Source organism: Thalia democratica, chromosome 1, assembly GCF_965202585.1.
Source record: "Thalia democratica chromosome 1, ktThaDemo2.hap1.1, whole genome shotgun sequence".
NCBI lineage: Eukaryota > Metazoa > Chordata > Thaliacea > Salpida > Salpidae > Thalia > Thalia democratica.
In genome coordinates, this window is record NC_139165.1 from 63,811,105 (window position 1) to 63,823,933 (window position 12,829).

General features: G+C 24.9%; 1 protein-coding gene across 1 annotated transcript; it reads right to left on the reverse strand.

Annotated features, from left to right (window-relative positions):
- Positions 1-3,046: 3,046 nt before the first annotated feature.
- Positions 3,047-4,187, reverse strand: LOC145831645 (YEATS domain-containing protein 4-like). The gene has a single exon (XM_082938958.1). The coding sequence runs from the start codon at positions 4,165-4,167 to the stop codon at positions 3,490-3,492; it is 678 nt and encodes a 225-aa protein (XP_082795084.1). The 5' UTR covers positions 4,168-4,187; the 3' UTR covers positions 3,047-3,489.
- Positions 4,188-12,829: the final 8,642 nt, after the last annotated feature.

The window sequence follows — 12,829 nt, forward strand, 5'->3', positions numbered from 1 at the left end:
TAGTGATTTTTTAAGGAATATGATGAACTAATTGGCTTTGATCTCTTATATTTTGAAAAATATTCTAAATTTTAGTCAGTTACAAATTTTACTAGCAAATATTAAATTGAACAAAATAATTTAAACTTATAGAAAACAAAGCAAACTCTCTATGGCCATAATGACATAAGGTGTTTTGGTTTTTATCACAAAATGCAAACTGAATTAAACTTTATAAACATTGAAAATTTCAGAATTGTTTATACATGGAAGAAGATTTAGGGTGTCTCAAATAGAAAGTATACACATTAGAAATAATTATAAATTTAAGGCTTATTGAATTTGAGTAAGTATCGAATTGTGGAGCAGATTACCAAAATAACAATAAAAAGTACAGATTAAATTTACTAGTCAATGTTAAACTAAACCAAGAGAGACCAGCTAGACTTGACTTCAAAGAATGTGTGTATACCAGGGTTCCCACAGATCAAGCTGAGAAAAATGTCCTGACTTTTTAATAAAATTTTCCTGACTTGTCTAAATCAAACTCTTAATTTAAACTTATTCTAAAATACAAAATCTAACACTTGAAACTATATAAAGCTTTCAATCTAATTTTAATAAAGGTTAAAACAACAGTTTTTCGCTGAATTCAATCATAAAACTTCCATTACATCACTTAAACCATCTGTGTATGATTGATGTATTTGCAATAAACAGCTCTATCAGCAAATACTTGTATTATTACCTTATAAACACAGCTCGTCTGAAAAAAGACACAACTTTTTAGCATTTCATACCATTAATGTATATACATTTAAGAAGCTGTAAAAAAAATACATAAAAAAGTAAACTATATATCTGCTGTATAAAATATTTCCTCTTATCATTTAGTATAAAATTTGTTACATACAAATATATTCTTAATTATTTTAAAAACTTAAGTTATTCTACTAAAAATACAAATAAGTAAACTTAATCATGGCATATACCTCTCTTATAACTTAGTTTACAAATTTAAACAAGTTTGAAAAAATTATAAAGAGGTTAAGTATACACATCAACTTGTTAAATAAAATACTAAACTAACTGCTTAATTATAAAGAACTGAATTATTTACTTAAACAAAAAACACTTTGATTCTAAAATCATGCTAGATATATTTTTGTGCTTATATCACAGTTTCACTATGGAAGTGTCCTTGCTACAGATCATCAATACTAAAAAGCTTACAAAAATTGCTTGTTCAAGTAGGGTACTTGTTCATTATGTTAATAGAAAATTTTTGCAGTTTTATAAAGGATATTTCATTAATTTATACCAGATGAAGGCATTGGAACTAAATAATTTTGTAAATTTCTAGTCAATTTTTTCTGACTTTAAAGTATCTTTAATTATTTTTTTACCATTTAAAGGCTTTAGAAAATAAGGAATTTTGTAAACTTAAACTGACAAAATCTAATTTTTATTTTGTTAATTTTCCTGACTTTTGTCATTTTTAAGTTTTTCTGCTTTTTCCTGACCTTGTGGCAACCATGGTATACATTTTCAAGACACCTCGTTTACTAACCTACAATGACAAAGTAATCACATAAAATTAAATATAAACTGTTAGTACATGGATATATAAAAAAAAATAAAAAAAAATTTATATCTAATTTTTATTTTGGTCTTATTTTTACAATTTTATGTACTAGATTATTTATACAAAAAAAAGTTGAGGCTTTAACTTGATAAACAAAAAAATAATCACTTTAATATACTTTTGTAGCCTTTGATAGTGTAATAGCATTTTAGTTTAGTAAAAACTATAAATGTATAAAATTTATTTAATAAAAACTAAATATACAGTAATCTTCCTTTATTGTACCAACATATGTTTCTGTGTGTTAACGGATTAACACTTTTCAACTGGGTTATGAATGGAAAGGAATAACATGGTTATGAATGGAATACTAAAAAGTGTTATTCCTTTCCATTCATAACCCAGTTGAAAAGTGTTAATCCGTTAACACACAGAAACATATGTTGGTACAATATAGGAAGATTACTGTATAATTTGTTTTTATTATATTTGTTTTTATTATATAACTTGTTTCACTAGGATCTTTTGTTAACAAACACTTAAATTTATATTTTGAATAGATAAAATTTATTTAACTTTTTATTTGGTCAGGTGTAACTTGGGCTTAGAAAAAATACTAAAAACATTATTTTTAGACAAAAATTTATATTATGTAAGGGAGTTATAATTGTTTTTAGTTATAAATATTTTATAATTTTAGTTTAAAAAACCATATGAATTTTACTCTATCGTTTTTCATTATTTTTATGAATTTCATCTAAATGTAGTGTTGAAAAAACATTGATTTGTAGAAAATTATATTGATTGTGTATCACATCATAGTAGCGCATAGAAATTTATAATTCACTTGTCTGTCCATAACTTAATTAATTTGTTTATCTAAAAACATGTTTATTGTTGCAAAATAACTTCGTTTATTTACACGTTTTTAAGTATCTTAAATTACTATGATTTCTCTTAATGAATAGCTAAGATAAGTAAAACTTTTTGGAACGTCTGTGATTTCTCACACTTAGTTTTTGAACATTTTATTTCAACACTATTAGGACTATATATAGTATTGTACTTAAAATTAATTTCTTAATTATAGTAATGTTTATAAATGTTATTTATTTGAAAATAGTTAAGTAAAAATGCTAAACAAAATTTATAAAAAAAATAATAGTTATTGATATAGAAAGAAAATTTTAAGATAAAGTTTTGTAAAAAAATATATTGTGCTAATATCACTTAGGGTAGATGTTTACAAAAATTCCTAAAATACTATAAATTAGATGAAAAACACAAAAATCAAAACCTACAAATTACAGATAAGAATATTGACTACTTTAAACAAGTAAAGTTTAATTAAACTACATAAAATAGATGATAGTTTTGCTAAAACAGTGTAAGATTTATCTACAGTATAATATAATGAAACAGTACAAGATATGTTTTTTTAAGTTTTAAAATACTTAAAATTAAAGGTATCATATAGAAATTTATAGAGTTAAAACATAAATTTGAAGTTCAAACATTCAAAAACTACATAAGTATTTTAATATGAGTAAAATATTTATTTATTTTAATAATAAAAATCTCAAGATATATACATACATGTGTAAACTAATTTAAATAATAGCAACTTATATTGTAAATTATAAACAACTCTTTAAAAGCATTTACTTAACAACTAAAAATAAAATAAATGATGAAGTACAATTCAAACAATAAAAAATTTAGGAAAAAGTGTAAGTAGCCAGATAAACATTTCTTACCTAAAAGTATATACATAATAATTTTTCAACCAGTAAATGTTTTTTTAGCATCATAAATTTAAAATAAGTTGTTAAAAGTACAAATTAATACTTACTAGCTAGACAAAAACTATTCAATGCTTTATTAACCTTCCACATATAATTTTCGCCCAACTTCAAACTAATAATTTAGCAAATATCCATTTCATCTGTTGCATCTAGCTCACCTTGTTCTTGCTTATGTGCTAGTAGTGCATTTTTTAGTATATCAATTTGAATTTGCTTTTTCATAATTTTGTCTCTTGTTTTTTCAATCTCATCAGTAGCTTTGTTTTGTGCTTTTACTAGCTTTTCAACTATTTGATTTTCTTTAGCATCAAAGTTAAAATAATGCTTGTGATTAAAAAGTGAATAAACTTTCTTTGTGTTTAAAGATGACAATAAAGTTTGTGAAGGATCAGGAAATATGATCTCATCATAACTCTCATGTACAATTGTCCTTTTGGCAATGGTAAGGTTTTGATCATTAGCAAAAAGTCGTAAATGATGATACAAAGTAACTGGCTTTTCTGCAGGGTCTTTAAAAAATATTTTCAAAACAATTTCAAATTCACCCCATCCACTTTCTTTTATTTCATAAGGCGGGCTTGTCACTATACGAATAGGGTTACTGTAACTTTCATGAAGTTTAAACTGTACTTTTCTTACATATGAAGACATGTCTTCATTAAAAAATGGCTTTACATAAACTGTCCATGAGTGAGTATGACCATCTTCCTCTCTTTTCTTTATAAAATGATTTGCTGTGTTACCATATACAATTGGCTTAATGACTACTTTTCCTGATCTACTTGCATTGGTGGACATGTTATGATTATTAATGTATCTAACCTAAAAAAAATTGTTTTGTTGCTTGACACAGCTAAAACTATTTTTATAAAAATACAAACTTTTAGAATATAAAACCTATGTTTAAATAAACTTAATTTTAATATCATGTGTAGTTGTGCTTTAAAATATATTATATAAGTTGCTAAAAAATATAAATAATTTTAAATCTGAGAAAGCTAAACTTAAAATAAATAAAAATAATTTAGCCTATTTTGAATAAAGTCTACTTTAAAATGTTTCAAATCAAATTAAGAACTTCTTATGCATAAATTATTTGTAAATGCAATAAAAAAAACTAAATTTAATTAAAACAAATCAAAAAAAAATTACATTACCTTTAAATATTTTAAACCATTTGTAATCATTTAAAAACAATGTACACTGTTTAGTAGTTCAATTTATTAAACTGTTAATAAATTCTTCAACAATCTAGCAGTTTAGTCTTTTTTTTTAATATAAAAAAACGTTTTGTATACAGTTGCAATACATATAGACATTTAAGAAGAGTAGAAAAACTTCTGAAAAACAGCTATATTTCATAACTAATGTTCTACTTAATTTAATTTTGAAGCTTTAACATTACTTTTAATATTAAAATTAACAATATTATAAGTTGTTAAAATTGGTCAGCACACCCTATGACCTCAACAAATGTTGTACTCCATTATATAAAAAAAAAAAAATGTTTTCAGTTTATCTTAATGTCTAAGACATCACAACTTCTTCTACAATAAGTAAAGAGTTATACAACAACTAAAAGTACTTGCTTTATTAGGACCAACAAACAATTCTATGTTTAACTTGTATTACTATTTTTACTTATTAAAAAATTACCATTTTAATTCTAAGAATATTGAAGAACTTGCTGCAAGGCTAAAAATTTTTAAATAAGCACTTAAAAATGAATTAAATAAACTTTTATTAACAAAATATTGAAATTGGATTAACTAAATCTAATTCTAGATCTAGAAAAAAAAATTCCCTGAGATTTTTTTAATAATCTTAAAATTTTCCTGAAATTTTTAGAAAAAACCAAAACTGCCCTGAGTTTCCCTGAATTAAAAAAAGAGAATCAAAATTCCCTGAGTCTTCCTGAGATTTTATACAACTTTAAAATTCCTTGAGTTTCCCTGAATTCCCTGAGTGTGTGGCAACCCTGTAGTAACACAACTCAACAGAGTTTTGAAAAACATAATTACTTAAAAGAATAAAAGATAAAGTAAAAAATGAATATGTTTATAATCTAAACATAAATCAAAAGCATAAGTAAGCAAAACAATAAATAACCTTATGTGAGCAACTTTTTACTTGTTGAGGGATGCATGCGACCCACAGGAGGAACTTTGCCCCTTAGTTATACTTGTGATTTGTATTTATATAAAACAAACATTTATCTCTTACTTAGTCTTACACTCTTTAAAGTACTTAAGTTTTTCAGAACTCAGTGGAACCATGTTAATAATTTAGCACAAAGAAACATAGGTCAGTTTTAATAAAGCAAGTATTTTGTAAATTGTTTTCTTTTTAGAGTAGCAACTTTTTGAGTCAAACTGTCTTGAGTGACCAAAAACTATCCTGAGTTACCTTAAACTGTCCTGAGTGAGTTCTATTGAACTTTTCAAATTCTTAAAAAAAGTAACTTTTAAGTTTTCAAGATTATTAAGAATCAAGTTCTTTAACAAAAATGGATATGAAATAACAAATAATGCAATTAAATAAATTAAATTTCTTTCAAAGTATATATAAAAAACTGTCCTGAGTCAGCCGGAGTCTAAAAATAAATTCATAATATTGTGAGTTGTCCTGAGACAATAAAAAACTACAAAATACCCTGAGTGTGTGGCAACCCTGTTTTATACTACAATGAATTTGTTTTGTTTAGCCCTTTTTTAATAGAAATATTAGCAATCTAGTGAATTTAACATATGTATGGCTTTTAAGTGGTAATATTTTATTTACTTCGTAATTATTTGCCCAATGTTTCTATTTACATTGTAATAAATAAGTTTTAATCAATAATATCAAACATTAATAACCGTTAGAAACTTATTTAAACATACATCAGATTTTCCACAAGTCAAGCATATTAATGTACAGCCTATCTTAAAAATAAACATAACTAATATTTTTTAAATGTATATAAGTGAATTTTATACTATGTGAATTCAGTCTCATTAAGTATAGTTATGAATCTGTTTATTTTTTATTGTTCTAACTAATGTCACACTTTCTTTTGCTCAGAAAATCATCGCAAGTGAAGAGTTTGAGTGATGTGTTTTAACATAAAAGATTTATAAAAAAATTCTTACTGTCTGACTAACTTTACCTTAAAAAGATACCTATACAGTCCAGTTTCTTTTTTTTCAGTGAAAAAGAACTATTTCTAACCCACTGTCATTGAAAATGAAAAAAGACAACAAGTTTTTAGATAAAAGGAATGCCAACTCAAACCGGTCCCCAGCTTTGCACATACACAGTCAATAAACCCGCTAGTAGGCTTAAAAAAGGTGGGTACATACACTTATTACTATTTAAAAATTTAAAATTAAGTGTTTGTTAACAAAAGATCTTAGCAAAACAAGTTCACTGGAATATATAATAATAACAAACTATACAGTATAATAAAGAAAGGATACTGTATATAAACTGTTATTATTACATACACTTATAACAATGAAATATGTTTAAGGTACCTATTTAACTAGTAATAAGTTAATAATTATGTTTTATTTTGATCTGAAGTACAAAGAAAATCAACCTTCACATATTTTTTACTCTAAGCTCTAGGTCTAGAGCAGGGGCTGGCAAAAATTTGGTGGTCAAAGGCCAAACTCCGAAAACAAAAATATTTGCGGGTGCAGTCATAGTTTCGAATTTACTTTTCATAGCAAAACCAAAATATCCTGTCTAAACTTCAAGTTTCTTGTAAATTTAACCAAAGACCTTTTTTTGCTCTTCCTTTCGAGCCTCAGAATGTTTATTAAATTTTATTTTATTATATAGGAGCCTTGTAGGCATGCTCGCGTGCCGCAGTTTGCAAACTTTGCTTATAATTTATTGCAAAACTGTTTATAAATAAGATAGATTTTTAACTAATTTCATAAAATAACTTATTAATACTTCAAAAGTATTTTTAAATCAAAATTTAAAGTACAAAAAGAACTTTATTACACGATCATCAACAACAACAACTTCCGAGACAACCTAAGACCGGTTTCGTCCTTATTAGGTGATCAAGCAGGCCTAGTCGTGAGAAACAGTTGTTGAAACCTAATAAAACAGGCTTAAGTTCATATGTACTGAAGCGACCGTTTGTGGGCTAAGTTAAACAAATTGACGCAGCCAAATTATTCACAACACAACGTCTCAGATATTGTCAAGTAGTTGTAAATTTTTTATCTACGCTCGTTTGATCTATTTTAACCATTATTTATTTCGGCCATCAACAACAAACAATAAGCTACACGACCATCAACAACAATATTTTTGGTCTTTACCTACAAGCGGTTGCTTAAGTGCATATGCACTCAACCCTACTTAATTAGTTCTCAACAGCAGTTTCTTGCGACTATGCTTGTCTTATAAGGAAGTAACCGGTTGTAGGTTATCTTAAATGCTGTTGTTGATGGTCATATTGTAAAGTTAATTATTTATTATTGATGGCGCAAAACATTCAATTTTGTTGGTGGTGGCCGAAATAAATACTGGTTAAAAAATAATTTTTAATAATAAAAAAATATTTTTAGGTGCATGTTGTTAATAATAGCAGGAAGCTAAGGAAAAAAATGTTACAAAATAAAAAGACTTTGAACACGAAATATTTTAAATATCATTTATAAACTATATAGTAAAGTTTAAATAAATTATGCAACTTTTAGTATATAAAAAAATAAGAAAACAGACTTAATGCTTGAACAAGATACTAAACTCTACCTAAGGCATGACTCGATAACCGAATGTTTTTTTCTACGTCAGGTCCTAAAAACTATACTTTTTTAGCGCATTTTTATCGTTCAATAAACAACACAACCAATTCAGTTATAAAAAATACTTATATTTGTGCATTTCAAACTTCAAACACCTCGGAGTTTTAAAAATGTACTAAAAGAGTACTTCTAACTATTTTTAATACAAAATTATTTACAACTAGTATAATTAAAGCTAATACAAGCAATTTCTGTAACAAAATAATTATAACAGAATACGTATTCAAAAAGGTATTTAAACTTTTTTAGTAAAATGGTAGAAAAAAAATAATCTAAAAATTTATCCTTTGCAACATTAAATTTTTTCAAGGCAAAAGCGATTTTGTTACATCATATTTTTTTTCTAATGTTATAAAGAGTCAGGGGCATGTCTAGACTTTTTTCAAAAGGGGGTTACAATTTTTTGTTCTTAATTTGCCGCTTAAGTACGCATAACTTAGGTATGCACTGCCAGTTAAGTACGCAGTATTTAGCCAAAAAACTCTGTGTTTAAAATGTTTTTTTTTCGGTTATAAATAATAATAAAAACATATAAGTAGTAATAGAAAAATATTATATTTTTCTATTTACTATACTGTATTAAATTTAGATAAATTAAAACTAAAAGAACCAGAAAAAGTTATGAACTTACAAATTTAGATTTAAATGTTAGTATAGAAGGAGTTCTTACAAATTTTTCTTTTACATTTTAAACTCTTTACATTTGTATATCTATTTATAATAAAAATATTTTTTTCAAGTAATTTAATCTATAAAAATTAAAATTTCACGTTTAAAAAATGTTTAGACTTGTACGATTAAATTAAAATATCTTTAAATTATAATTAAAAGTTTGCCTGATGGTGCAGAGATTCTAATGATACTTTTAAAACTCTATGAGTTGAAAATTTCAAAAAATCAAGAATCAATTTTGTGGCCAAACATATACAAAAATAAAACAATTTAAATAAAAATTGAAATTTAACTTTAAAAAAATGTTTAGACTTATACAACTAAATTGAAACATCTTTAAATTATAATTAAATGTTTGCCTGATGGTGCAGGGATTCTAAAGATGATTTTGAAAACTCTCTGAATTGAACTTTTCAAGGTTTAAAAGCTTCAAACAACATTATTATGGACAATTAACTAAGTAAAGAAAAACTTTAGTGATTATATTAGACATTTTTTAAGTAAAATTGTACTTATTAGTTGAAAAACAATACTTAATCAAAAGTTATTTACACGAAGTAACAATTTATATAGGAGCTAACAGTATCTTACTAAAAAGTTTCCCAGAAAAAAAATTCTACTTTAAAACTTTACCTATTATCACGTCACAATTAAAATTTTAGTTGAAATGTATTTCAGCTGGACAAAAATGAGTATTTTTTGTTTAGGAAACTTATAACCTTTCAGTTAACATTTATTATTTAAAGTTTATCAAATAACCAAAACAAAGTCAATAAACAACGTTTTTAGTGATATTCTATTTTTTTTTTTAGGGGGTTCACAGGAAACAGGAAACCAGTCAAAACACGCCCCTGATATAAACTGTATACAGACTTTTGTCTAAATCTTCAGCAGCATTGTGATTAAAAGAAAATGATATGTTTTTCCTTCGTTTTTTTTTTTGCTTTTGTCGCACTTTAAACTATGCTTCTTACCTCCTTTTACTAACACTTTTTGGTGTGTTATTTGATATAAGACTAAATTTCGACCTTAAATCGTTTTAATTTAGTTGTTTTTATGACTAAAAGAGTTTTATAATATTCAAATACCACTTGCAACTTATTACAAGTACATTTTTTATTAAAAAATTTATATACTTAAAGCTATTTAAATCGTTTTTTAAATTTTTGTCAAAAGTTAAAAGATATGTAAAATAGTTTTGAAGATTATTAAAGTTTTGAATTAAAATTAATTCTCAAACCAAATTAAATAATAAAAATGAGTTAACACATTGTTAATAGGGCTTTTTTTATATTTAGAGTTACTTGCGTATTTATTTATTTTATTTTGATGAGTGGATTCTAAAATATAAACCTTCCCTCGAGTACACCTCTTAAGGACTCTAAAATTGTTATCGTTGTTGGAACTTTGAAACTGTATACAATCATGCAAGCGATTAAAAATAGCATTGCGTTTGTATTTTCCTTTGTGATCAGCAAATCTTAGAATAATTTGACGCGATGTCTCCCCAATATACTTTACATTCGCGTCAAATATTTTTGAACACTTGCTTTTAACTTTAAAATATTCAGACACCTTTTGGTGTTATATGGTGGTATTATTTTTACATTGTAATTTTCAAAAATAATTAGTTTTTTGTTTTTGAAACCTTAACGATCAATTAGGTAATTTCAAAATACAAAATTCTATAGATATCAGGGTTTTTATCAGTTTTTGCTTTTAGCTCTTGTTTAAAAGTTAATTTGTTGATTTAACTTTTTAAACTATTGTACTTTTTAAACTTTTGAAATTATAAGTTTCAATAAAATTATTTATTTCATTTCGTACAAGTTTCTCCGATTAATAGTTCTTAAACAGTATTTTTGTAATTTCAAAAGTTCTTCTTAAACCCGACGTAACTCGTGTATACATTTAGTGCTCTATTTAAATATTAATCCAACAAATCTAACTTCTATTCTTTTTGGCATACGCTTGTGTATTGCATTAGCAGTTTGGTATATGTTGGTTTTCCTTAAACATTTGTGTGGAGTTCGTTTGAAACTTTCGTATCAATAAAATGGTTATCTGTTATTGGCAGAATTTTATAGAGTAATTGTTAAATTTTAACGCAGTGTGTTCATCTCGATATAGAAATTATTTATACAATTGTTACTTTCAATGAGCACAAAAATGTCATCAACATACCTCGCGTAAAAAAAATCGGTTTTTATTCTGAATTTGATGTTAATACTTAGTTTTCTTTTGATACCAAAAACCAATGGCATTGCGATTTTGTAGAACATTGTATTACTATTTCTTAAAGAAAATAACCAAACAAGTTTTTATTTTAGTTAGTATAGTTCAATACAAGTATAAATAAGTTTAATTCTTTAAATTGTATTTTTAAAAATTTCTTAACTACCGTCTACTGAACATTGTGTTAATAACTTTAGTAAAATACAATTGACTCTGGGTTGTTTTTTTTTGATCACAACAAAAAAGTTACGTTTTTATAAAAAAAAATTGCAAACAAGTTTTAAATTTACTGCCTGCTATTACAATTTTATAATTACTTTTGTAAATTTATTTATAAATTAGCTTGTTGTATAGTTTTAGACAAAAATTAAATCGGCAGAAGAATGAAAGAAACTAAACTCTAATATTAATTAGTCAAATAAAAAAAGCTTGTATATCTTCAAAATTGTCTTGAGTTTCTTTCACTCAAAAGTTCTGAAAAATTATAACTTTAAACAAGTACTTGTATATTTTTGCTTTAAAACAATCATGAACGTGTCAAAAAAACTATTTTTAACAAATTTAAATTCAATATAAACATATATTTAAATTTTGAGTTTAAAAAAAGTAATTATATAAGATACTTACATAGTTATACGTTTAATGGTATTACTAAAATAAAAATAAAACACTTTATTACTCTTATACAAGACAAAACTCGGTATGAAACTTAAAGAGTTTTTCATCTAATTTTAAACATAATAACACAGAAAGATAGGCTAAGCTTGCTTTATTACTCGTTATGTTATTTATTTAATAAAATAAGTTTCATGTTGTATGTACTAAACTTTTGCTATCGAGTATAACATAATGCACAAAAAATTAAAAGAATAATTTTATTGAATTATTTTCAAGACTATAACCGTATCTTTGGTTTTGTCTTGACAAAACTCAAAAAATTTTTGTTGAATTATTAAAAACATATATTTGACTAAACATTGATTTGTTTACATACTTGTTTAACTGTAGAAGCGTATACATTTTTACATCTAACAAAACACGACAAAACCTTAATGAAAAATCAAATTTAATTTTGAACTTTTGCGATATAATACACTACTTTTGAAGCAAAATTCATTTTAAGTCACTTTTTAAAGTTATAAAAAGTAAGTAAATAAAATTAAACCTACCTAAAAAACTATTAATATAAACATTTTTTTTAGTTACAGGTAGTTTTTTATTGAAAAAAGTTTCTTTATTATATTTACGCTTTCTATTCTTTTAGCTTACGCTTGTAAGACTTAATTAACATTCTTTAAGCTTACATAAGAAAAACAAAAAAAAACATTTAGATAAATATATCCAAAAGTACCATTAATTTAACTGGGATTTATCAGTAAGGCTTGTTTAAAGATAGCTTCAGTATAGCTTTCGAAGTTACTGCGGTCAGCAAAAACCGGTTAGGAGTCAAATATGTACGAATGGACACTTTTGCACGAAGGGTCACTTTTGCACGAAAACACTTTTGCACGAGGGATCACTTTTTCACAAAGACACTTTTGCGCGAAAACACTTTTGCACGGGTTGAATTTTTTTAATTTTTTTTAATTAACTTTAGTTTTATAATTTATTTTATTTTTTTATAAATTTAAATTTAAGATAATTTATTTTTACTACTACTGTTACCCCTAACCCTTACCCTCGGTCGTTAATTTTTTTTTTACTTCGTTTTTTTTAATTTATCTTATTATTGTTATTTATTTATT